The sequence below is a fragment of the Loxodonta africana genome, chromosome 6 (assembly GCF_030014295.1).
Source record: "Loxodonta africana isolate mLoxAfr1 chromosome 6, mLoxAfr1.hap2, whole genome shotgun sequence".
Taxonomy (NCBI): Eukaryota; Metazoa; Chordata; class Mammalia; order Proboscidea; family Elephantidae; genus Loxodonta; species Loxodonta africana.
The window spans coordinates 87,585,705-87,613,620 of NC_087347.1; the positions used below are offsets into that span (position 1 = coordinate 87,585,705).

General features: G+C 40.1%; 1 protein-coding gene and 2 long non-coding RNA genes across 6 annotated transcripts in view; 2 read left to right on the plus strand and 1 right to left on the minus strand.

Annotated features, from left to right (window-relative positions):
* Nucleotides 1–27,916, plus strand: part of LOC100665193 (CD302 antigen) — a 157,928-nt gene that overhangs the window by 107,062 nt on the left and 22,950 nt on the right. The window contains exon 35 of one of the 3 annotated variants that reach the window (XM_064287095.1): nt 4,258–4,436. The exons of 1 other annotated variant lie outside the window; for it this stretch is intronic. In XM_064287095.1, coding sequence (XP_064143165.1) covers nt 4,258–4,436 — 179 coding nt within the window. Of the gene's footprint in view, nt 1–4,257; nt 4,437–14,140; nt 14,256–27,916 lie in introns of those variants that run through there. One more of the 3 variants, XM_023542924.2, reaches the window with a different exon arrangement.
* LOC111749448 (uncharacterized) lies at nt 6,541–27,299 on the minus strand. 2 transcript variants are annotated; one of them, XR_002784591.2, is made up of 4 exons: nt 25,578–27,299; nt 20,594–20,750; nt 14,370–14,548; nt 6,541–8,757 (listed from the first exon to the last, which is right to left on the minus strand). It is a non-coding gene; the product is annotated as an uncharacterized LOC111749448 (long non-coding RNA). The 2 variants fall into 2 exon arrangements; XR_002784592.2 differs by lacking the exon at nt 20,594–20,750.
* LOC135231549 (uncharacterized) lies at nt 14,511–25,305 on the plus strand. Its single transcript, XR_010322311.1, has 2 exons — nt 14,511–14,839; nt 20,457–25,305. It is a non-coding gene; the product is annotated as an uncharacterized LOC135231549 (long non-coding RNA).

The following is a 27,916-nucleotide window of genomic DNA, read 5'->3' on the forward strand; positions in this document are numbered from 1 at the left end:
CATTTGATAAAGTCCAACACCCATTCCTGATAAAAGCTCTCAATAAAATAGGTACAGAAGGGAAATTTCTCAACATAATAAAGGGCATTTTGTTGCTATGAGTTGGAATCAACTCGACGGCAGCGAGTTTGGTTTTGAATTTATATAAAACCAACAGTCATCATTTGTAATGGACAGAAGCTGAAAACATTCCCCCTGAGAACAGGAACAATACAAGGATGACCTTTATCATCATTGCTATTTAACATTGTGCTAGAAGTCCTAATTAGAGCAATAAGACAAGAAAAAGAAATAAAGGGAATACAACTTGGTAAGGAAGAAGTAAAACTGTCCCTATTTGCAGATGATATGATACTATACATAGAAAACCCCAAAGACTCTACAAGAAAACTCCTGGAACTAATAGATTCAACAGAGTAGCAAGATACAAGATAAACCTACAAAAATCAGCTGGATTCCTATACAAAGAAAACTACAAAACACTACTGCAAGAAACCAAAAGAGAGCTACATAAATGGAAAAAAACATACCATGCTCATGGATAGGTAGACTCAACATTGTGAAATTGACAATTCTGCCCAAAGCAATCTACAAATATCATCTTTAAAGAGACGGAAAAACTAATCATTAACTTTATATGGAAAGGGAAGAAGCCCTGGATAAAAACCAAACCCAGTGCCGTCAAGTCGATTCTGGCTCATAGCCACCCTATAGGACAGAGTAGAACTGCCCCATAGAGTTTCCAAGGAGTGCCTGGTGGATTCAAACTGCTGACCCTTTGGTTAGCAGCCGTAGCACTTAACCACTATGCCACCAGGGTTTTCCAGCCCCGGATAAGTAAAGCACTATTGAAGAAGAATAAAGTAGGAGGACTTGCACTACTGACCTCAGCACCTACTATACCACTACAGTAGTCAAAGCAGCACAGTGACAGATACATTGACAAATGGAACAGAATTGAGAACCGAGACGTAAATCCATCCACCTGTGGTCACCTGATTTTCGACAAGGGCCTAAAGTCCATCGAATGGGGAAAAGACAGTCTTTTTAACAAATGGTGCTGGCAAAACTGGATGTCCATCTGCAAAAAAAAGAAACAGGACCCATACCTCACACCATACAGAAAAACTAATTCAAAATGGGTCAAAGATCTAAATATAAAACCAAAAACTACAAAGATCATAGAAGACAAAATGGGGTCAACGCTAGAGGCCCTAGAGGCCCTAGTACACGGCATAAATAGAAACAAACCATAACGAACAATACACAAACACTAGAAGATAAAGGTAACTGGGATCTTCTAAAAATTAAACATTTATATTCATCAAAAGAATTCACTAAAAGAGTAAAAAGAGAACATATAGACTGGGAAAAAAATTTTAGCTATGACAAATCCAACAACAGTCTAAGCTCTAAAATCTATGGGAAAATCTAACTCCTCTACAACAAAAAGACAAATAATCCAGTTAAAAAATGGGCAAAGGATATGAACAGACACTTCACCAAAGAAGACACTCAGACGGCTATCAGACACATGAGAAAATGCTCACGGTCACTAGCTATTAGAGAAATGTCAGTCAAAACTACAGTGAGATACCGCCTTACCCTGACATTACTGGCACAAATCTAAAAACAGAAAATAACTGATGTTGGAGAGGCTGTGGAAAGATTGGAATGCTTATGCACTGCTGATGGGAATGCAAAATGGTACAATCATTTTGGAAAACAATATGGCACTTCCTTAAAAAACTAGAAATACCATATGATCCCACTATCCCATTCCTAGGAATATGTCCTGGAGAATAAGAGCCATCACACAAATAGACCTATGCACACCCATGTTCATTGCAGCATTGTTCACAATAGCAAAAAGATGGAAATAACCTAAGTGCCCATTGACAGATGAATGGATAAACAAACTATGGTCCATACATACAATGGAATACTACTCAATGATAAAGAACAGTGATGAATCTGCGAAACATCTCACAACATGGATGAACCTGGAGGACATTATGCTGAGTGAAATAAACCAATCACAAAAGGGCAAATACTGTATGAGACCACTATTATAAAAACTCATGAAAGAGTTTACACACAGAAAGAAATAATCTTTAATGATTACGAGGGAGGGGAGGGAGTGCAGAGGGAAAAACACTAACTAGACAATAGACAATTGCCCTGGTGGTGCAGTGGGTAAGGACTTGGCTGCAAACCAAAAAGTTCAGCAGTTTGAATTTACCAGCAGCTCCTTGGAAACCCTATGGGGCAGTTCTACTCTATCCTATAGGGTCACTACAAGTCATAACCAACTCAATGGCAATAGTTTTTTTTTTTTTTAGATGATAGATAAGTGGTAACTTTGGTGAAGGGTAAGACAATATGCAATACTGTGGGAGTCAGCACAGCTTGACCAAGGCAAGGTCATGGAAGCTTCATAGATGCATCCAAACTCCCTGAGGGACCGAATTACTAGGCTGAGGCCTGGGGACCATGGTCTCAGAGGACATCTAGCTCAATTGGAATAACATATTTTATAAAGAATATGTTCTACATCCTTCTTTGGTGAGTAGCACCTGGGGCCTTAAAAGCTTGCGAGTGGCCATCTGAGATACTCCACTGGTCCCACTTCATCTGGAGCAAGGAAGAATGAAGAAAACCAAAGACACAAGGAAAAGATTAGACCAAAGCACTGATGTCCCACAACTACCTCAGCTTCCATCAAACTGAGTCCAGCACAACTAGATGGTGCCCAGCTACCACCACTGACCGCTCTGACATGGTTCAGAATAGAGGATCCTGGACAAAGCTAGAGAAAAATGTAGAACAAAATTCTAACTCACAAAAAAAGATCAGTCTTATTGATCGACAGAGACTGAAGAAATCCCGAGTGTGGCCCCGCAGTACACTTTTAATTCAGTACTGAAATCACTCCTGAGGTTCACCCTTTAGCCAAAGATTAGACAGGGCCATAAAACAAAATGAGAGTGAATGGGCACACCAGCCCAGGGGCAAGGATGAGAAGCCAGGAGGAGACAGGAAAGCTGGTAATGGGGAGTCCAGGGTCGAGAAGGAGAGAATGTTGACACATCATGGGGTTGGTAGCCAATATCACAAAACAATATGTGTATTAATTGTTTGATGAGAAACTAGTTTGCTTTGTAAACCTTTATCTAAAGCACAATTAAAAAAAAACACAATAAATAAAGTAAAATGAAATCAAGCCATGTATGAAAAAAAAATAGTTATAAACTCTGCAGAAAATTGAAGCGCAATGTGATGGAGACTAGGTGAGTAGCTACTCTAGAATAGATTATCAGGGAAGATGTCATCGGGCAGGAGACATTGAAGCTGAGATCTGAAAGGAGAGCCAAGCAAAGATCAGAGGAAAAGGTGTATCAGGCAGTGGTATCAGCTGGAGCAAAGACTCAAAGGCAGGATAAGCTTGCTGAGAGCTCAAGGAAGAGTGCAAAGGTAGGCAGGTGCCGGGCTTGCAGGACTTTGGAAGCAAGGGTAAAAGTTCTAGTTCTATGCTCGGTGGAATAGAAAGCGACTAGAAGATTTTTGGGATGGTGGGAGCATGGTTAGGGTGATGTAAATCGAGTTCTCTTTTGGCCATTTTCAGCTGTCCTTAAGGAAATGAGATATTCATATGGTGATGGTGATGTCTAGTATGCAGTTGGACATATGAGAGATAGGACAGGGTTGAGGGTCCTTAGCACAGAAATGGTATTTAAAGCTATGGGACAGAATGACTCCATCTGAGGAGTACACAGAGATGGAAAAGGGGCCTGGGACAGCATTTGAAGTTGAATAGCTAGGAACTAAATGAGGACATCCCAGATGCCCAAATCATCTTAAAGCAAATAATACTTTATTTGACCCTGGGTGAATCAAACATGAAAATTACAACTTTTGGCAATTTCCTATCAAAAGAGGATGGTATACTGGGAGTGATATTCCCAAATGATATGAAGGGACAGAAAGAGTGATGAAAGTGTTTTAATTTCTTTGAAACAAAATTTCTTTAGGCATGAAGAGAATTTAAATAAAAAAGAAAACAATTAAACTCAAAAAGAATGCTCTTAAGTATTTGATAATGGGTTTGAATTCTCTGTTGCTACTATGAAACAATCAAGTGCTTATTTATTTCACGTACTGAGCTTAAATAAGTGACACTCAGTTTAATGTACAAAATCATTAATAATGATCACTTCTGTATTCCCTCCTCCAATGTCAAATCTTTCCCTATACCAGGACGTGATTACAAAGGAATAGGTATCACATTTGCAGTGCTAAGTGTCTTAGCTCTCATCGGCGCACTGATATGGTACCTCTTAAAAAGGAAACGATTGCACTGGATGGGCTTCTCTTCAGTTCGGTATGAACAAGGAGTGAATGACGATGAAATTATGCTTCCTTCTTTCCATGACTGAATTCTTCTAAAAGTTTGCTTATTTGCACTACTGTGTTAGGAAAAATGAGCCATTTAAAAATTTTCCAGTGTCAGTATTTACTCTGTTCCAAAGTAGAAGTCGTAAGTACCTTTCCAGTTGTTTAATTGTTATCCTGGTATGCACAATTAATTGCCTGCTAAATGCCATGTTTGTAACTCTGCTTCATAGAATGGAGAACCTGGAACTGAAGCTGAAATTGTTCATAGGGTAATAAGCTTAATGTGCATTTTCTCTGTGATAATGTGGTTGGTAACTAGGATATGTATATTTTAAAGGCATTTTAAAACTTTTTTTTAGAAAATTAAAATCAGCATATTACTATGCTAGGTCACACACCTACCTTTTAATTTTTAAGAACATATCTTGCCAATTCAAAAATAGTACCTCAAGGTACAAACCCAACTGTAAATAATATCAACATTGTTTTAAAACAGTCACTGGTAGTATTTGGGGAAAATTATCAAGCAATGAGTATCTTAGTTGTCTAGTGCAGCTATAACAGAAATACCACAAATGGATGGCCTTAACAAACAGAAATTTATTCTCTCACAATCTAGGACGCTAGATGTTTAAATTCAGGGCACCAGCTCCAGGGGAAGGCATTCTCCATCTGTCAGTTCTGGGGGAAGGTCCTTGTCATCCATCTTCCCCTAGTCTAGGAGCTCCTTAGCACAGGGACCCTGGGTCCAAAGGACATGCTCCACTCTTGGCTCTTCTTCCTTGGTGGTAATGAGGTCCCTCTCTTCTCTGCTCACTTCTCTCTTTTTTATCTCAGAAGAGATTGACCCAAGATACAACCTAGTCCTGTAGACGGTGTTCTGCCTCATTAACATAACTGCCTCTAATCCTGCCTAATTAGCATCATAGAGGTTAGGATTTACAACACATAGGATAAATGCATCAGATCACAAAATGGAGCACAGCCACACAATACTGGGCATCGTGGCCTAGCCATATTGACACACATTTTGGGGGGACACAATTCAATCCATAACAAGGAACATGCTTATTTTTTACACAGCCAAATGATGCCTCATTGGCAAGATGCTTCTTATGCTATTCCAAAGATATTTCATACCAAAATTATTTAAATGCAAATGTTTTGTCTGTTCAGAATTATTTATAAAACAATGGTCGTTTAAAGAAAATGTAGTACTTAATGTTTCCTGAAGTGTGGGAACATTATTTTTAGATTGATTATGTACCCTTCCTGTAGAAGTATGTTTTTTTGTCTTTTCCTATATACAAATTTGACAGTTCCTTTTCAAAGGGAATCAACTAGGGATAACAGTTTTTGAAAAGTTTACCAATTATATATTTAATATTGCATGTCAGATTTGACTAAGAGTTTTTTATTACATTGTAGCTTTTTTACATGAGCTAAAGAGAGAAAGGGCCAGGAAAGGAGAAATCATTTGTATATCTTGCATTTGTAAAAAGGGACACTGTACGATGAAATTCTAAACCTTGTGATGACTACTCAAATGTTTAAAATTATGAATGATTAAGGAAACACTTTTGTGGTTATCACTTAAAATTGATACGACCTAAAATACATTCTTAATAATAGCTTCCATTGGATATGGTGAATGTTTTACTCAGTGTTTAACTTATATTTGTACTCTAGGGTGTGTGTTTTTATAAAATTCATGCATTTATGGTAAAGTCGAGAGTGTTTATACTACGATAAAGTTGTAAATAATTTTCTAAGAGGGCTTTAATATAGTCTGCAGTTGTCCTGAAATATTTTTTTATTAAACTTGTCTGACTAATGTTCTTCCCCCTAGATTGGTACAATGTAGTAGGTAAGAATTTATTCAAAGAACTAAGCCAAATTGATGTGAAAAGTACAGCTATATATAGTGGTGATGCTGTAATAAAGTTGTTTTATCTTTTAAATAAAAGTGTTGGAGTTGATCCTTCTTGGCAAAAAAAATATCTCTACATTGGGCTTTATTATGTCAGGCTTGTAGTATGACCAGAAAGAAATTGTCCAAGATGGTGCCTGGCTGCCACTGATGACTGCCCTGACAGGGAACACAATAGAGAATCCCTCATGGAGCAGGAGAGCAGTGGGATGCAGACCTCAGATTCTTGTAAAAAGACTAGACTTATGGTCTGACTGAGACTAGAAGGACTCTGGAAATCATGGTCCCCAGACCTTCTGTTAGCCCAGGACTGGAACCATTCCCAAAGCCAGCTCTTCAGACAGGAATTGGACTGGACTATAAGATATAAAACGATACTGGTGAGGAGTGAGCTTTTTGGCTCAAGCAGACACATGAGACTATGTGGGCGGCTCCTGTCTAGAGGTGAGATGAGAAGGCCGAGGGGACAGAAGCTGGCTGAATGGACACGGGGAATGCAGGGTGGAGAGAAGGAGTGTATTGTCTCATTAGGGGGAGAGCAGCTAAGACTACATAGCAAAGCATATATAAATTTTTGTATGACAGACTGACTTGATTTGTAAACTTTCACTTAAAGCACAATAAAAATAAAAATTTTTTAAAAAAGGAAAGAAATTGTCCAGCTATCATAAAACAGAGGCATCTTTTTAAGAGATTTTGTGTGCATTTTTTTTTTTAAAGAATAAACATAATCACTCCTACGTCTCTGAATGTTTGATTTTAGTCTCCTTTTCAGACTCCTCTTGTTTGGTGAAGAAGTCCTAGTGGCAGAGTAGTGAATCACTCAGCTGCTAACCAAAAGGTCAGCAGTTTGGACCCACCAGCAGCTCTGTGGCAGAAAGATGTGGCAGTCTGTTTCTATAAAGATTTACAACTTTGGAAACCCTATGGGACAGTTCTACTCTGTCTTGTTAAGGTCTCTATGAGTTGGAATTGATTCAACGGCAATATGGCTTGTTTAGTGTACCTTTTAACTATCAGGATCAGCAGTGATTCCAACTGTGTTCCACTTTCCAAATTTCTCATTCTTCGTGTTTCCCTTAGGAGATCCTGTCCATTCCTCAAGGCACTCAACAACTATTTCTAAGCCAATAGTTAAAATAGATAGTTCCAGGTTCTAGCTACCCAGTAGACAATCTGCACATGAAAGTTCTTTTCAACATGTCCAGAACTGCTTCCCCATTTCCTCCTGTTCCAGATACCTCAGAAGAACTAAAGACAGCTCTCCCTAACTAACCCCCAACCCCATACATGTTCTGACAAAATTGATCTCCCAACACCAGGCACCTAAAAATGCAAGTAAATAAACCTAATGATTAAGTATGGGGAACAAAGAAGTGATAGCAATAATTCTCTCTCTCTCCCCTCCCAGCATGTTCCCATGCCTGATTCTAGGGCAAGATATATTCATTATCTAGGAAATCTCCCCTTGCAAATGGTTGTTGTAGTATTGGTAACCCCAAGGCCTAACCCTACTGCTGAGTTTTTGCAGAGGGTGGAAGTGGAGGAAGGTGTCAGAAGTGTTAGATTTCTTTGACCTAGGCTCGTTTAATTCCAAAACCCTCTTGAAGAAGCAAAGACCTAATTGTTATTCATTCAACTTCATCTTACTTAAGAAGACAAATTTTTACTAGTTCTCAAAAAACCTTTTTTTCTGAGTAAACCTCATGATCTGTACCCAGAAACTATAGGATCTGTAGTTGTCTTTAATTCCCTGTGTATTCTAAATTAATGTTCTCATTATGTCTAAACAACAACAACAAAAAAAAACCAAATGCATTGTTTTCAGGTCGATTCCGACTCATAGCAACCTTACTGGACATAGCAGAATTGCCCCATGGGGTTTCCAAGGAACAGCTGATGGATTTGAACTTATGACCTTTTGGTTAGCAGCTGAGCTCTTAACCGCTGCGCCACCAGGGCTCTTCACTTTGTCTACACCTCAGCAAATTTAATATAATGTGTACTTCTCTTTTTTCCCAAGCTGAGATCATCATAAACAGAACTCTAGAAACTGCCTGTATATACCCGAAACCAGTTGTCTTCTTATATTCTATTTCAGTTATTATGAAGAGACCATACAACTTGTCTTCCAAGCTATAAACGTAGGAGTCATTTCAAACCTTCTCTTTCTCATCTGCCTCATTCAACAACTTTGTCAATTTTACCTCAGAATTCTCACAAAGCAGGCTGTCTTCATTGACAGCTGTCTTAGTTCAGGTCCTTATCCTTTTTCCCCCTGGATTATTTGCACAAGACTCTTCACTGGTCTCCATCATCAACTTTCTTTTCATCCCATTTTCCACACTTCTGGAACTGTTGTTGTTTGCCGTCAAGTGGATCCAACTCATGGTGACTCAATGTAACCCCATGCGTGCAGAGTTTTCCTTAGCCTAGGAAAGCAGAAATATACAGGAGGACTCATACTCTGTTTTGTTAAAAAAAAAATTTCTGTTTTGTTAAGCTGTTGATTATTATCTAATTATCTCAGGCCAAAGGGATGCACAGTATGGTCCAGCCCAGGGACTTTGCTTCAGAGATCTTACGTGGAGAGATGATCAGTCCTGAGAAGTCCTAGGGTCTTGGTTCCCTGGGCAGATACCATTTGAATACAATGTAGAATCGAGTCAGTATCATATCAATTGCTAAACAACAGACGGGCAAATTCACGGAAAAACTGGACCCAGAAATTAAGAAAACGATGTTAGTCATGGGAAATGTAGCAGAGTGGTGGAGCCGAATCCAGATGGGAATGGGTTCAAGAGTGAAGGGAAATTAGGAAGTAGGGAACATGCAATTTTGAGAAGTATGGCAGAGATGAAAAACTAGAGGAAGAAGGAGAAGAAGGATTTTTTTTTTCTCCCCCAAGGGAAGGGGGAAAGAGGTTTGCAGGTTTAGAAGCTGAGGAGGAGAAAAAAAAAAAAAATTGAACAGAGGAGTTGATGATGCAAGGGAGAGATGGGGGTAACTAATGGAAGAAGATATTGGAGAAGATGAGAGGAGCAGATCTAAGGCCACAGAAAAAGGAATTAGGTTTGCATAGGGTAGGAAGGTTGGGGGAAGGAGATATGGCTTTCTCTCTAAGGCCACAGTAGAGGAGGAAGACCTACATAAAAGAGAAGAGAACAGAGAAGTACTTGAAGATGTTTGTCTATACCTGATGGCCGACAATTTCCTGTTGACTAGAAAGCAGGGTCTTCTGTGGAGAAAGACGGGCAGGGGATGGGGTCTCAGCTTAAAAAGAGTAATAAAAATTGGGACAGAACAATGACCTACATAAAAGAATTGTAGAAGAGACATACATGGCCAGATGAAATCAGAAGCCATATATTTGTAGTGAAATCACCTGGAGAATTGATTGATTTCCTCTACCTATTCTCAGTTAATAAAGTTGAGGAAAAGGAGAACCATGAAAAAATGAAAGATAGGAGACCCCAGGTTCAGGGTTGGCCAGGTAATGCAACTGAGGAGCAAGGGAAACTGAGGGTAGACCAGGCTGGACGGAGAAGGGAGAAGTAATTGAGAGGTTGACAAAAAAAGAAGTTAAGAGAATGAGGTCAAAGAGGACGTAAGTTCGAGGGAGGGGGAAAGAAAATTAAAAAGTATGAGGTGTGATTGGAGAGTAGCACATCATAGAGAGAGATTTTTAAGAAATATCACATTATACCACACAGAAGCAGCAGCCTGTTTCATGATATTAGCATAAAAAATGAGACCCTGCATCAGAGTTACAATGGAAAGAATATACCTTCTCTTAGTTCAAATGACTTAGTAATGAAACATTGTTGAAATGAGTTATTTGCCTAAATTAGACCAATTTATTAGCATGTCAATTCTATTGTAAATCTAATCATTTTTTGAAAACTAGTTTAACCCAAAGTAATCCACACTGATAATATATACTTTGGGTTTTTTTTGGTGCCTGAGGTAGGCATGGAGAGGAGAATTTTTCAATTACATGATTGCACAGAACCATTCATTTTACTTACATTTTTAGCAGGACAGAGGAGTCCAGAATCAGGATGTTTAAATATTTAAACCCTACCTTTGGAAGGGTTCACTTTGGGCTTGGGTTTGGTATTGGCAGCCTGAGACAAAGAATGGAAATAAACAAGACCTTCATACTCTGGCAAGGGACTGAACCTGGATTGGGTGGTATTGTCCACCAGAGGACCCAGACTCTGGTTCATTTTTTGAGATTCACTGTATGCTCATGGGCAAGTTGGGTCCCTTCTTTTGGCCTCCATCTTCTTATCGGTAAATGAAGATGGCACCTAACACTTCTAACACTCTATAACCCTTCTTATAGACCCATTTGGTGAGATTTCCTTTGTGGAATCACTTGATGTCAGACTGGACTATTAGAGAAGTGGCCAGGATTGGAAAGGATTAAAAAACAATTTTAAAGGACTCCTTTGCCAATGACACGAAGCTCTGTCAAAGCTTAAAAGAGCAGCGTTGCTTGGCTCTGGCTTGTGTTTTCTGGTTCCAGAGATCCTCACTGCTCAAGTTAAGTGACTGGAAGGACACATAGTTTAAAGAGTCTTAATCCAGGAGGTGGAGCCCTGGTGGCACAGTGGTTAAGAGCTCGGCTGCTAAACAAAAGGTTGGCAGTTTGACCAAAAGATAAGCTAGATAACTGAGATCTTCTAAAAATTAAACACTTATGCTCATCAGAAGACTTCACCAAAAGAGTAAAAAGAGAACCTACAGACTGGGGAAAAAATTTTGGCTCTGACAAATCTGACAAAGGTCTAATCTCCAAAATCTATGGGAAAATCCAATACCTCTACAACAAAAAAGACATATAGTCCAATTAAAAAATGGGCAAAGGACATGAACAGATACTTCACCAAAGAAGATATTCAAGCAACTAACAGACACATGAGGAATGCTCATGACCACTAACCATTAGAGAAACGCAAATGAAAACCACAAAGAGACACCATCTCAGCCTGGCATTACTGGCACAAATAAAAAAAACAGAAAATAACAAATGTTGGAGAGGCTGTGGGGAGATTGGAACTCTTATGCAGTGCTGGTTGGAATGCAAAATGGTACAACCATTTTGGAGAACGACCTGGCACTTCCTTAAAAAGCTAGAAATAGAAATACCATACCCACTACTAGGGATATTTCCTAGAGAAATAAGAGCCATCAGACAAATAGACATATGCACACCAGTGTTCATTGCAGCATTATTCACGATAGCAAAAAAGATGGAAACAATCCAAGTGCCCATCAATAGGTGAATAGGTAAACAAACTATGATAGATACATACACACAATGGACTACTACACAGTGATAAAGAACAAAGATATCCTCACAACATGGGTGAATCTAGTGGGCATTATGATGAGTGAAATAAATCAATCACAAAAGGACAAATACTGTATGAGACTACTATTATAAAAACTCAGAAAAGGTTTACACACAAAAAGAAACAATCTTTGCTGTTTACGAGGGAGGGGAGGGGAGTGAGGAAAAACACTAAGTAGGACAATAGATAAGTGGTAACTATGGTGACGGGTAAGACAGTACACAAAACTGGGGACGCCAGCACAACTTGACCAGGGCAAGGTCATGGAAGCTCCATAGACACATCCAAACTCCCTGAGGGACCAAATTACTGGGCTGAGGGCTGGGGACCATGGTCTCAGGGAACATCTAGTTCAATTAGCATAACATGGTTTATAAAGAAAATATTCTGTGTCCTATTTTGGTGAGTAGTGTCTGGGGTCTTAAAAGCTTTTGAGTGGCCATCTAAGATACTCCACTGTTCTCACCCCATCTGAAGCAAGGGAGAGCAAAGAAAACCAAAGACACAAGGGAAAGATTAGTCCAAGGGACTAATGGACCACAAGTACCACAGCTTCCACCAGATTGAGACCAGCACAATTAGATGGTGCCCAGCTACCACCACTGACTATTCTGATAGGGATCACAAGAGAGGGTCCCAGACAGGGCTGCAGAAAACGTAGAACAAAATCCTAACTCACACACCCACTAAAAAAAACCACACTTACTGGTCTGACAGAGACTGGAGAAACCCCGAGAGTAAGGCCCCCATACTCTCTTTCAACTAGTACTGAAGTCACTCTTGAGGTTCACCTTTCAGCCAAAGATTAGACAGGCCCATAAAAGAAAATGAGACTAAATGAGCACACCAGCCCAGGAGCAAGGACAAGAAGGCAGGAGGGGACAGGAAAGCTTGTAACTGGGAACACCAGCCCAGGAGCAAGGACAAGAAGGCAGGAGGGGACAGGAAAGCTTGTAACTGGGAACACAATGTCGAGGAGGGGAGAGGGCTGACATGTCGAGGGGTTGGCAACCAATGTCACAAAACAATATGTGTATTAATTGTTTAGCGAGAAACTAATTTGCTCTGTAAACCTCCATCTAAAATACATTAAAAAAAAAAAAAGCACACATTAAATAAAATCACATTCGTGGCTTTTCTTGAAAAAAATCAGAAGTTTAGCAATAGTAGGCTTACATGTCCTCCCAGTTTGCCAGTTTCCACCTCTCCCCCTTTGCCCATTTGCCTGTCTGACTTCTGTAGGTACGTGAGGGGCAACCCTAGAATGGCAAATACCCAAGTTAGAAGCCCCTTCTCCGTGGCCCCTTAGCACCTTCTGATGTCCTTGATAGAGCCAGCAAGAATCAACCATGTTGTAAGCACCTCTTTAGCTGCCTCTCAAACTAGAAGACAATGACAATGATACTGTCTTTTCCACCCAGTGTCTTGCTCCCATCACAATACCTGAGGTGAAGGGGCAACCAGCAGAATAAAAGGATTCAAAAAAAAAAAAAAGTTTGGCAGTTTGAATCCACCAGCCGCTCCTTGGAAACCTTATGGGGCAGTTCTACTCTGTCCCATAGGGTCACTATGAGTTGGAATTGACCTGGTGGCAACGAGTTTGGTTTTTTGGTTTTAATTCAGGAGCTGGTGATAGACAAATATTATAGGAGGGACCTAGTTCACTAAGAGGAGCCTTTGAAAAGAAGGTCTCTGGCCATTAAACTCAAAATTAGAAATCTGTCAGGTTGCACCTCAACCAAGTGATCAAAGTTAACGCCACCGGTGATGAGACATTTTGAGCCGATGTTCCTCCTGAGGGGGGCACACCACTTCTGTGGTACTTTTGCCAAAAAAAGGCATAACCTAAATCCAATCTCGAGGAAATATCCGACAAACACAAACAGGGACTATTCTACAAAAGGGCTGGACAGTACTCTTCAAAAAGTGTCGAGATCATGAAAGACAAAGAATGACAGAGGAACTGTCACAGATTAAGGGAGACTAAGGAGACATGACGTCTCAGTGCAATATATCATCCTGGATCACATCCTGGAAGGGAAAAAGTATTTTAGAGGGATAACTGGCAAAATGTGATAAAGTCTGCAGATTCGTTGTTAGTATTATACCAATGTTAATTTCCTAGTTTTGATCACTGTACTGTGGTTATACGTTAATATTTCGGGAACCTGGCCCAGGGATACAGACATTCTTTGTACAGGTTTTGCAACATTTTTCAAAGTCTGAAATTATTTCAGTTCAAATGAAAAGTTAAAAAAAAAAATTAAAAAGAGAAGTTGCAGAAGGCAGCGAGCCAGCCCCTTCCACGGGATCTAGGCAGACGGTGTCATCACTGGGCTGGACCCCCCCGCCCCGGTCCTCCCGCCAGGGGCTTCCGCGGTGGGAGCGGTCCTGACGCGAGCTCCGCACTTCCGAGAAGCGAGAAGCGCCGCCCCGGGCCCTGTCGCCAGGCCGCTGCCGCCCGCCGCCCAGCCCGCGCTCGGCGCCCGCACCTGCTGTCATGCCCCGGGTAGCCCTGCTCGCTCTCCTGCTGCCGCTGCTGGGCCTCGCCGCCGCCGCCGCCGCCGCGGGTAAGCTGCCCCCTGCCGCGCTCTGTCCTCGGCCTGGGAGCCCGGGCCCACGCCCTCCCCGTCCGAGGGCGGCCCCGGAGGGGTTGCACCTTGGGCCAAACATCTTGCCCTCACCTGCACGCCCTCCTCATGCGGCCCTGTGGGCCCTAGTGTCTGATCATCCCCAGACCGCAGTTCAGGGGCCTCCAGAAGAGTGTCCCTGGGGAAGGGAGGTCGCCAAGGATACGAGGGGGTCCTCTCGCCACCACCGTGTTCACGTCCTCAGCGCAAACGCCACTTCTCGGAGAGGGCCCCTAAAGTGGAAGGGGATAATTGTCAGAACAGAGGAACATAGGTCCGACGTCGGGCAAAATTCCAGGGCCATTTGGGGCTGAAATGAGGAGCCTGGAAGTTGGCGGCGATTTCCTCAGCTGCGCGCAGCGGGGGTGGAGTGGAGGGAAATGGCCCCATGGCCTTGTTTGTCCATTTGGACGGTGTTCATGCTGTTGAAACGGGAAAACAGTCCAGCCAAAAAAACTCTGGATCGAAGAGGGACATGAACACGCAGAACTTGGATTCCACATAAATCGTGTGATTTAAAATCTGTAAGTCTAGTCTGCTGTTGTGCAAGTAATAATCTGAAAAATGACACAGTAGTCATTTCCAGAATATCTCTTGACAAAAATAGACAATTCTATTGAATATGAATTTGGTTGGAAAAAAAATAAGTTTCCCATGCAAGCGTGTCAAAAAATTTGTTGATGAGGAAACCCTGGGGAAGCCCTCCATCCAAAAATATTGATTGAATAATTCTAGGAATTAAAGACAAAATAAACAAAAACTAAGTGAACACTTGTGTGGGTTTGAATAAAATGATTATGTAAGAGGTGGTTTTGTTTTTCTCCTGAATTTCAATGCCATTTTATGATGAGTTCCTGCTCCAAACTTGCTGACAGGATTATTTTAAAGGCAGTAGCAGCGTAGTAAGCAGCTCAAAAGTTGTAGACAAATTCAAGGCTCCTTTCCCAAAAGCTTTTGTAGACCAGCATTTATGACCAGTTATGCCATTTGGTGCCTATCAGAGGAGCAGAAACAAGATGTGTGGATTTTCACACAGTTTAAAAAAACCAAACTAAACCCATTGCTGCCCAGTCGATTCTAACTCATAGCGACCTTACAGCGACCCTATAGGACGCAGTAGAACTGTCGCATAGAGTGTCCAAGAAGCACCTGGTAGATTTGAACCCCTGATCTTTTGGTTAGCAGCCACAGTACTTAACCACTATGCCACCAGTGTTTCCACACTGTTTAGACTGAGTGATTAATGTTGTCTAAGACTGGACTAGAGATTCTGCAGTGGAGGGTGGAGTGCTTCTGGGCACTCCTTGTGCCATATTGCATGCCCTCATTACATGTGCCAGTGATATCTAAACTCCCATTTAAGCCATCCTCTGTTGCCATACATTCTTACTTTACACAAGTCAAAAAATACCTTTCTTTGTCAGATTTTTTTTTTTTTAAGCAGTTTCTAGATTTCGATGTCCCTTCTTTTCAGCAGAGCTGTTTTGATCAGCAAAAGGGAGCAGGCTGTCTTTGGAAAAGCTTGTTCTTTTTCCTTTTATAAATCCAGTATGGATACATAAGCTTTCAAGAGCTTCAGAAGAAGTTCATTTTGAATAAATTAATGCTATTAATTAAAGAGCTTCTCAGTCAGGAGGCTTTAAGGATTAAAAAAAGAAAGAGCATGAGTTTTGGAGTTAAGCACCAACTGTGTGTCCTTCTTCAAGTTACCCAACTTATCTCCACCTCAGGAAAATGGAGGTAATGCTTATCTCATAGGGCTATTGTAAGCATTAAATGAGAAAAATACATCCAGTACCTATTACAGGCATGGGAAATCTTGGTTTCCTTCCCTTTGCTCTCTTCCCACAAAATGAGGGGGAATTTCTGCAACTAGAAAACATCGTATGTTATGTTGGATGTTGATAGGTTACTGAGCACATTCAAATACATGACCAAATGTTATAAAAAAAAAAAAATGTTATAGGGCTGAAAAACTACAGTGTATGTTTTACATCAAAATACCTCACAAATTCCCTCTCCAGACATGATCAGAGTCATATTTGGTTTGGAACCAAGTCAGAAAAAGAGCTTTTGAAGCTTATCACAGGATTATCTGAATGTGACCACCATCACTCCTTGCCATGGCGTCAATTCTGACTCATAGCGACCCTTTAGGACAAAGTAGAACTGCTCCATATGGCTTCCAAGGCTATAATCTTTATGAAGAGCTCTGGTGGTGCAGTGGCTAAGAGCTTGGCTGCTAACCAAAAGGTCATCAGTTTGAATCCACCAGCCACTCCAGTTCTACTCTGTCCTACAGGGTTGCTATGAATCAGAATTGACTTGGTGGGAATGAGTTTGGTTTGGTTTTAGTTAATCTTTATGGAAGTAGACTGCCACATCTTTCTCCCTCAGAGCAGCTGGTAAATTTGAACCACTGACCTTTGGGTTAGCAGCCAAGTGCTTAGCCACTGTGCTACCAGTGCTCCTTAACTGAATGGCAAGATCTTAATTAAAAACAAGACTCTGTTATTGCATAAAGAAAGTATAAATTTAATGTTGATAATGAAATCATTTTTACTGTCTATTATTTTGGCATTTGTTAGTGAAAGTAATCTTATATTCTTAGTTACTATATTGGAAATTACAATGGACAAAATGTTCTATAAATTCCTGATTTCTATTGCATCCCCTTTGAAACGCTATTCTGAATAGGTGTTTTTTGCACATTGGGTATGATCATCAGACGTTTATTGAGTCTCTGATTTCCCACAGGTGGCATGGGATAAATGCATATACGCATGTTCTGTGGGCATCACATGAATCAGAATCTAGTTTACTAATTTCAAATTCCCATAGCCTACAAGCCCTAGGGAAAACCCTGGTGGTATAGTGGTTAAGTGCTACAGCAGCTAACCAAAGGGTTGGCAGTTCAGATCCACCAGGCGCTTCTTGGAAACTCTATGGGGCAGTTCTACTCTGTCCTATAGAGTTGCTATGAGTCGGAATCGACTTGATGGCAACAGGCTGGAAACCCTGGTGGCACAGTGGTTAAGTGCCATGGCTGCTAACCAAGAGGCTGGCAGTTCGAATCCACCAGCTGCTCCTTGGAAGCTCTATGGGGCAGTTCTACTCTGTCCTATAGGGCTGCTATGAGTCAGAATTGACTCAGTGGCAGCAGGTTTGGTTTTTTGGTTTACAAGCCCTAGAGGAAGTGCCTGTTTTCCTCCCTGACCCCATCTTTCACTGCCCTCCGGTCATTCACTCTGTTTTCCCACACTGATATTCTCAGTACTCAAAACACCTACTGGTCCTTCTACATAGACGAGCTACTTCTGGTTCCCCACCCCCCCAGCATTCAGATCTCTATTCATGTGTCACCTCCTCAGAGAGGCATCGCTGACCCCTGAAACACACCAAAGATGTTCCTCCTCCAGCCTCACATTCTCTACCACGTCACCAAGCATTATCTTCTTCAAAGTACTTAACCATATCTGAATGTGTCTTGTTCATTTGTCTTCTTGTTTGTTGTAACCCTTGCCAGAGGGAAGCTCTGCCATGACAGCAGGGACTTCACTCGTTTGTGCGTTGTTTTCTTTTGATTTGCATCTCTGCATTTTATTCTCATTTATAATAAAAGAATGAAAAAAAGTAGGTGAGGGGATAATTGGATTGCACCTTATTTGAAAGTACATTACTTCTGCCATGAACTTATTTCATAATTGAAATCAAAGCACTAAATCATCATAATTTATTGATGTGATTTTTTTCTGACCCTTATTTCAGGGGAAATTATCTCAGGCGTTATTGGAGAGTTTTTACAAGCTTTGAACTGTTAAAAACCAAAAACCAAACCTGTCGCCATCGAGTCAATTCCAACTCATAGTGACCCTATAGGACAGAGTAGAACTGCCCCATAGAGTTTCCAAGGTGGATTCGAACTGCCAACCTTTTGGTTAGCAGTTGTAGCTCTTAACCACTGTGCCATCAGTTCTCCTTGAACTGTTAATAAATGTTTCTTTTTCTTCCAATGAAATTACAATGAGGCATTATTTCAGGACTTCTTGTTTTATTGTTGAGAAGCTTTTAAACATGTGCTGCTTGTGTGTTGAAAATTCTAGTTTTGTAACAGGATTGTCTTCTACAATTTTTCATTATATACATTGAGTAGTGCGTTCCTTTCGTGGATTATTTTAGGTTTCGAGGGCAAATCTGAAAAAATGAATCTATAAGAAAATGGGCCAGTGATACCCAGTGAGAAAGGTGTAGATTAACACTGGCACTCTGTTCTATGAGTCATTATCTGATAGCTATTCTGAGGAGGGGAGGGTGGGCAGAGGTGGGAGTGGACACCTTGGAAGCTAGGTTGGGAAGGAGTGGGTGATGTGGAGGAGGGATGGAGTGTCAGAGTGGCTGGATTTCCATGGCATTTAGGGAGACCTTAAAGCCCAGAGTACACCAGGATTAGTCAGGAACTTGGAATATCCACTCCCCCACCATCCCATATATAATAAATGTAATAAACAGCACCTCTCTTCCTGTCTGTCTCTACCACAGTTGCCCGTGTCAAAGGTAAATGGTTGCAGACTCATATCTTAATGGAAGAGCAAAGGTCTTATTGTTAAAACATAATTTGCTTTTGTTTTTCCTTTGCTAACATTTAGAACAAGTATGTCTCAAGGGGAAACCCTGGTGGCGTAGTGGTTAAGTGCTACAGCTGCTAACCAAAGGGTCAGCAGTTCAAATCTGCCAGGCGCACCTTTGAAACTCTATGGGGCAGTTCTACTGTATCCTGTAGGGTCGCTATAAGTTGGAATCTACTCGATGGCACTGGGTTTGGCTTTTTTTTTTTTTTCTTGATGTCTCAAGGATCACCTCCTCTTATGCTGCGCCTGGTTGTTTAAAAAAGACAAATTATAAGTGAACAGAGAGTTCTAATAGAATTGACTGGTACAAAATACTCCTGAGGATATGACATTTTATTCTTTTAACACATGGTAATTTTAGGCAGAGGATCTATATGGAAATTTTTGGAGTTATGTTAAGTACTATCTCTTAAAATTTTCACCAGGCCTCTAAATTTCTGTACATATGAAATCCATAAAGAGAATTATAAAATTATAAAGCCTATGAAGAGTCATTTAGGTACATAATTAATAACACCCTATCCTTTGGGGCTGCTGTGAAGAAAAGCACTTCGCAGAGAGCTTTGTGGGCAGGTTGTTAATTATAACGGGATTATAGCAAAGATACTTAGCATTAAAGAATACCTTAGTTCAGCCTTCTGCTCATGAGGTGCATGAACCCCAGCAACTTTCCTCACAAGAGTTATTCGGCCTCTATTTAAGCACTGTTCTTCTCAGAGTCAAAATAGATCTCTTGAGTAGTGCTTAAAGCTTATTTCTGGGGCACACACTCTGACCTACAGCATGAGAAGAGGGGTTCACTCCTGGAGTAACTGGAGCTACTGCTAAACTTAGCCTACAGAGAAGGCAATTGAAAGTTTTGAGGAAGTGAGTTAACAATCTGTTTTTGTTTTATTTTTTCTGCATATAACTTCTTTATTGACTTTTGTTTTATTATGTATTGCTTGTTTAGTTATTCAGCAATAGTCTCAGAGTCATTACAATTATCATTTATCATCATCGTGGTCACCCCCATCTCAGGGGACATTGTACTTGCTATTCCCTCTGTCTGATCCAGATATCCAGTGGCATATTCCTTCAGCTCTTTGTTTATATGTCACATTTATAATGAGATCTTTCCTAGACACCTTCCCAAAAGTGCGTGAGAGATCGACTGCTAACCAGAAGGTAGGCAGTTCAAATCCACCAGCTGCTCCTTGGAAACCCTATGGAGCAGTTCTCTATCCTACAGGGTTGCTATGAGTTGGAATCAACTTACAACAAAGGATTTAACCTTTACCCCCCCAGTTAGGATTTTGCATCTCTGTTTTAACTTTTCTGTCTAGCACTCATCACCATCTGTGGTTGTCAGCCTCCAAGATGGCCTTCAATGATTCCTGACTCCTAGTATTCATACTCCTGTGTAGCGCGCTCCAACATTGAATAGTGCTGACCTATATAATCAAATGAATATTGCGGAAATAATGGAATGTAACTTCTGTTTTTTTTTTTTTTTTTTTTTTTAACTTCTGAGGCTCACTCCCCCCCTGCTCTCACCTGCTGTCTGTGGGGGAAGCCACCTGCCATGTCTGAGAACCCTCAAGCACACTTATGGGGGAATCTACCTCGTGAGGAACTGAGGCCTCCTGCCCACAGACAGCGCCAACTCACTATCCATATGACTGAGGCTCCCTTGAGGGTGATCCTCCAGCGCCCCTTAAGTCTTCAGATGGAAGCAGCTTTGGCCAGTATCTTGACAGCAACTTCATGAGAGACTCCAAGCAGGAATCACTCAGCTAACTGCTTCTGAATTCCTGACCCAGGGAATCTGTGTGAGATAATAAATGCGTCTAATTTTGGAAAGCTGCTAATTTTGGAAATCATTTGTCACATAGTAATAGGTCATTAATATACCATTTAACATTATTTTATTTACTTATCTTGCTTTTGTCTACCTGTCTTAACTAGAATATTAGCTGCAGGAGATCAGGAATATTTCTCCTTTTTGTTCACTGTAGAATCCCCAGCACCTAGAACAATTTCTCCATAACAACCCCCAGAGATATGTACTGTTATCCCCATTTTACAAATAGGGAAACTGGGACACAGTAAGGTTAAATAACATATCCAAGATCATGTAGTCAGAGCCACACTTTTCTCCACTGTGTAATATGCTTAACCAGAGCTCTGCACTGCCCCACTTCTGTGCACGGTGTCCTGTATTATGTGCAAGACAAAATGATAGTTATTATTGGGGGTATAGCTGAATTTAAGGCATGGTCTCTACTCTGATGCAGTTAACAGTCCAACTGGGAAAACAGAAGAAGTATCAGATAACTACAACATAGAGTGGGATTTGATGAGTGTCATATGAATGTGTATTGGCCATGAAAGGGTAACTCAGCCTCTTTTCCAAGAAGAGTGGCTACCTGTGGTTCTTATGCTTAGGTCCCATGGTTTGTGCCATATGACGTTAACCACCCTAGCCACAACTAATTGAAATAGGGATAATTGCCTAAGTCAAAGGCTGAGTGGACAGTAGCACAGAGGGTTGCTGGTATAAGAACTCTAAGAGGCCTATTTGACTGCTGAGATAGTATACTTGGCTTTTTTAATACCCCATGTATCCTTACAACAAATCTTGATTATCTGGGGTAGCCTGAGCATGTCTTTAGTGCTGTAACCAGAAAAGACCCCTCATACAGAGTAGAGTACAAAGTCCTGTAGAAGTTCAGAGGAGTCAGAGGTTACAGGAAGGAAAGGGTTGGATATTTCATGGAGAATTGACACATGACTTGTCACAGAAAGAAAAATATACTTTAATAATAGATAACTAGAGATCATAGTTCATTGTCATTTATAAAGTCTAAGAACTACAAGTATACAAAGATGTAATTTGTATATTTTATTTGACTTGGGTGGTGGTGTGGGTTGAACTGTGTCACCCAAAAAGATATGTTAAAGTCTTAATCCCCAGTACCTGTGAATATCACCTTGTTTGGAAATAGGGTCTTTGCAGATGTAATCAAGTGAGATGAGTTATGTCTTTCACAAAGCTGTTTCTCAGCAAATATTTGTTGGCTGGAGATGGATAGAGAATTATTGAAAACTTGTTCAAAAGTGTAAAAGAGGGAATTCTGCTCTGACTGTGATCGAGTAGCCTGTAGCAGACTAATATTCTCACTAAGAACAACTAGAAAATCTGGATAAAATTCCAAAAGAATTGTATTTACAGGCATCAGATTGCTGCTATGGCAGTTCGTTGAGGTGAGTCCAAAATTCTTTGTGCTATTTTTCCCCTTCAGAGAGTTGTTAAAATCATAAGCAGCTAAAAACAGAGCTGAGTTTTTGAAAGTCTCATTGAGTTAAGGAGACAAATATTTGAGTTTTATCTCACAAGGAGGAGGGATGCTAATTAATATCCACATTTCAGTTGGGATCCATGGATATTAGCCGTCTCAAAGACTTAACACCTTCTCAAGTTAACTCAATCCCTGACTGGATTCAGGCAACCTTCACTACTCTAGCTGCCTACCATAATTCTTTCTGGAGGAGGATAACATCATCTAGGGCCTTTACAACTTTTCCTATACAATGTTTGGCATTTGATGAAAAATTACCGGGCATAAAAAGAAACAGTCCAAGGGGTCGGAGGATACAGGCCAACAGCTGACCTAGAAATTAGAGTAATCAGAAATGGACTTTAAAATAACTGTGAATAAGAAGTTCAAGAAAACAGGTAATAAGATTGAGAATTTAACCATAGATCTGAATTCTATAAAAATATAAACAAATTAAAATTCTACAACTGAAAGATACCTGACATTATAAACTCAGCAGATGCGTTGTATAGCATATTTGTTACAATTGAAGAGTAGATTAGTGAACAAAAAAGAAGAATATTATAGAATGGAGAGCCAAAAGTATTAAAAATATAGAAAAGAGCAAAGAGTATATACAGGACATGCTGAAAAGTCTAACATATACCTCATTTGAGTCAAGAAGGGGAAGAGAGACAGAATGGACCAGACGAATTACTTGAAGTGATAATGGTCAAAACTTTCCAAAGATGACAAATGACATTAAGTCACAAATTCAAGAAGAAGTGCATTAAATTCTTAGCAGGATTAAAAAAATAAAAACAACATACTACAGTAAAACTGCTAAAAACCAAAGACAAAGAGAAAAATCTTAAAAGCAGCCAGAGTGGGGAAAACTCATTATTTTCAAAATAGCAACAATGATAACAATGAATTATCTACTATAATAACTAAAGCACAAACAGCAAAAGACAAATAAATGGGACCTCATAAAAATTAAAAACTTTTGCTCAAAAAGTCCATCAAATGGGCAAAAGGCAGTCTTTTTAACACATGGTGCTGGCAAAACTGGATGTCGATTTGCAAAAAAAACAAAAAAAAACAGGACCCATACCTCATACCACACACAAAAACTAATTCAAAATGGATCAAAGACCTAAATATAAAATAAACTGTAAAGATTATAGAAGAAAAAAATAGGATCAGCGCTAGAGACCTTAATACATGCCATTAACAGGATACAAACCATAACTAACAATGCATAAACTCCAGAAGACAAGCTAAATAATTGGGATCTTCTAAAAATTATACACTTAGGCTCATCAAAAGAGTTCACCAAAAGAGTAAAAAGAAAAACTACAGACTGGGAAACATTTTTTGGCTATGGCAAATCTGACAAAGTTCTAATCTCTAAAATCTGTGGGAAAATCCAACATCTCTACAACGAAAAAGACAATCCAATTAAAAAATGGGCAAAGGAAATGAACAGACACCTCACCAAAGAAGACATTCAAATGGATAACAGACACATGAGGAAATGCTCACGATCACTAGCCATTAGAGAAATGTAAATCAAAACCACAATGAGATACCATCTTACCCCAGCATGGCTGGCACAAATCAAAAAACAAAATAGCAAATGTTTGAAAGGCTGCCGGGAGATTGGAACTCTTATGCCCTGCTGGTGGGAATGCAAATTGGCACAACCATTTTGGAAAATGATATGGTGCTTCCTTAAAAAGCTAGAAATAGAAATACCATATGATCCAGCAGTCCCACTCCTAGGAATATATCCTAGAGAAATAAGAGCTGTCACACGAATAGACATGTGCATACCCATGTTCACTGCAGCATTATTCACAATAGCAAAAACATGGAAACAACCTAGATGCTCATCAACAGATAAGCAAACTATGGTATATACACACAATGGAACACTACACAGTGATAAAGAACAATGATAAATCTGTGAAGTATCTCACAATGTGGGTGAATCCGGAGGGCATTATGCTGAGTGAAATAAGTCAGTCACAAAAGGACAAATATTGTATGAGACCACTACTATAAAAACTCATGAAAAGGTTTACACACAAAAAGAAACAATCTTTGATGGTCATGAGGGAGGGGAGGGGTGAGGAGAGAAAAACACTAGATAGACAATAGATAAATGGTAACATTGGTGAAGGGTAAAGCAGTACAAGGCAAGGTCATGGAAACTTCATAGACACATCCAAACTCCACCATGGTCTTGGGGAACATCTAGCTCAATTGGCATTACATAGTTTATAAAGAAACTATTCTACATTCTACTTTGGGGAGTAGTGTCTGGGGTCTTAAAAGCTTGTGAGTGGCCATCTAAGATACTCCACTGGTCTCACCTTGTTGGCAGCAAGGGAGAATGAAGAAAACCCAAGACACAAGGGAAAAATTAGTCCAGAGGACTGATGGACCACAACTACCACAGCCTCCACTGGACTGAATCCAACACAGCTAGATGGTGTCTGGCTAACACCACTGACTGCTCTGACAGGGATCACAATAGAGGGTCCCCGACAGAGCTGGAGAAAAATGTAGAACAAAATTCTAAATCACAAAGACCAGACTTACTGGCCTGACAGACACTGGAGAAAACTGCATGTATGACCCCGGACACCTTTTTAGCTCAGTAATAAACTCACCTCTGAGGTTCACCCTTCATCCAAAGATTAGACAGGCCCATAAAACAAAATGAAACTAAATGGGCACACAGGCCCAGGGGCAAGGAGTAGAAGGCAGGAGGGGACAGGAAAGCTGGTAACAGGGAACCCAAGGTTGAGAAGGGAGAGTGTTGACATGTTGTGGGGTTGGTAAGCAGTGTCACAAAACAATATGTGTACTAATTGTTTAATGAGAAAAAATAAAGGTCAGAAACTTTGTGAATATAGTAAAAACTATTGTACACTTTAAGTGGGTGAGTTGTATGACCTGTGAATTATATCTCAATAAAGTTGTTTTTTGAAATAGCACAGAAAGAAGAAAACGAGTACAATAAACCTTTATGCTATTAAAAAAAAAAAAAAAAGCTTGTAAGAGTTCATTTAAAATACAACTATTGGTCTCTTCTGTCTGGAGCAAAGAAGAGTGAAGAAAATCAGAGTCTCAAGGAAACAATTAGTCCAAAGGACTAATGTACCACATGAACCACACAGCCTCCACTAGCCTGAGACCAGAAGAATTAGATGGTGCCTGGCTACCACTACCAACTGCTCTGATCAGAATCACAGTAGAAGGTCTTGGACAGAGTAGGAGAGAAATGTAGAACAAAGTTCAAATTCATAAAAAAAGACTAGACTTACTGGTCTGATAGAGACTGGTGAAATCCCTGAGACTGTGGCTCTTAGACACCCTTCAAATCTGGAACTGAACCTACTCCCGAGATCACCTTTCAGCCAAACGATAGACAGGCATATAAAGTGAGGAACGTGCTCCTCAGAACAATCAACCATACAAAACCAAAAGGGAAGCATTTGCCGAAAAACAAAGTTCAGAAGACAGGAAGGGGCAGGAAAGATGGGTGAATGGAAACAGGAAGCTCAGGAAGGAAGTGGGTAGAGTGCTGTCACACTGAGGGAATTGTAACTAATGTTACGAAACAAGATGTGTATAAATTGTTGAATGGGAAACAAATTTACCCTGTAACCTTTCACCCAAACCACAATAAAATGTTTTTAAAAAGTTAAAAACTTTTGTTCATCAAAAAACTTTACCAATAAAGTGAAAAAACAAGCAACCAACTTGGAAATCATATATGCACTAAGAATCTAATAACCGAAATATATATAAAACTCCGACAACTTAACAACAACAACCAAAAAAACCAAATAACTCAATCTTAAAATAGGCAAAGGACTTGAATAGACATTTCACCAAACAGGGCATTCAGAATGGCACCAAACCCATGAAAAGATGCTCAACGTCCTTAGCCATCAGAGAGATGGCAAATCAAAACTTCAAGATACCATTTCACTCCTAGTAGGATTGCTAAGATAAAACAAAACAAATGAACAAACTGAAAATAACAAATGTTGGTGAGGACGTGGGGAAATTGGAACCCTTATCCATTGCTGGTAGAAATGCAAAATAGTACAGCCATTATGGAAAACAGTGTGACGATTCCTCAAAAAACTAAAAATAGAACTACTATATGACCCAGCAATTCCAGTCCTAGGTATATACCTAAAAAATTGGAAAGCAAAGACTCAGAAACTAGTATTCCAAAGTATATTGCAACACTATCCACAATAGCCAAAAGGTGGAAACAACCTAAATGCCCATCAGCAGGTGAATGGATAAATGAAATGTGGTACATAAATACAATATACAATGGAATACAACTCAGCCAGTAAGAGAAACGAAGTCTTGATACATACTACAATATTGATGGAGCTTGAAGACATGCTGAGTGAAATAAGTCAATCACAAAATGACAAATACTGTGCAACCTCACTTATGTAAAAAGACAACAACAGGCAAATGTATAGAGACCAAAATTCTTAGTGGTTATTAGGGGTGGGAAGGAGGGGAAAAGGGGGAGTTTGTGCTTATGGGGTACTGAGTTTTTGGTTTACAGTGATGGAAAATCACATTGATTAAGGGTAAAAAGGGTTGCACAGCCAATTAATGTAATTGCTGTCAATAAGCTGTACAATTGTAAAAAGTTGAATTGGCAAAAGTTGTGTGATAGGCATATTTATGACAAAAAAAAAAAAAAAAACTGCTGAGGCTGCTGTGTACAGCCAAACACCTCATGGGATTTAGTTCCTTGGTTTGGAGGTTTAGGGTCATGGTTTCATGGGACATCCCAGTTAATGGGCCTAATAATGTGTTTCGTGCTTCTGTTCTACCTCCTAGTTTGTTGCATAGTGCCTGTGGTCTTAAAAGCTTGCAAGCAGTCATCCAAGGTACAAAAATTGGAATCTATTCGCCTGAAGAAACAGAGGAAGAAGCAGAGTCAGGAATAGAAGGAGGATATGGAATGTGTGGCTAATTGCCTCTGTGAGCAACTGCTTCCTTTGCCATGAGACCAGAGGAACTGGATGGTGCTTGGCTACCATGGGTGAATATTTTGATCAAAGATTCTGTAGAAGAATCCTGATCCAGGGGGGTGGGGGATGCAGAACAAATTTTCATAGAATCCAGATTTTCTGGAGCCAGGAAGGTTGGATGGATCCTGAGACTACTGCCCTGAGATAATCTTTAAATCTTAAACCAAAAATACCCGCCGAAGTCTTAAAACCAAAAAATAGTTTAGCTTAACTAATAAAGAGTGTCTGGTTTGAGCATTGTGCTGTTTTAAGATCTATCTATATTAGATCAAATCGACAACAGCAACTCCAAGGATTAGATAGGGAATTTAGGGAGCAGTGAGTTTATGTTAATATGGATGAATAACTCATAAAAGGAGAGTGAGAATGGTTGTACAACTCAAAGAAAGTAATCAGTGTCACTGAATGTACATGTGGAAACTGTTGAACTGGTGGATGTTTTGCTGTACATATTCACAACAACGACAATAACAGCAAAAGAGCAACAATGAGACTGATAACGAATTTTTCGACAGAAATGATAGAAGCCAAAACAGTGAAATTGCATCTTAAAGATAAGCTGCCGTTCTAGAACTTTATATCTACATATA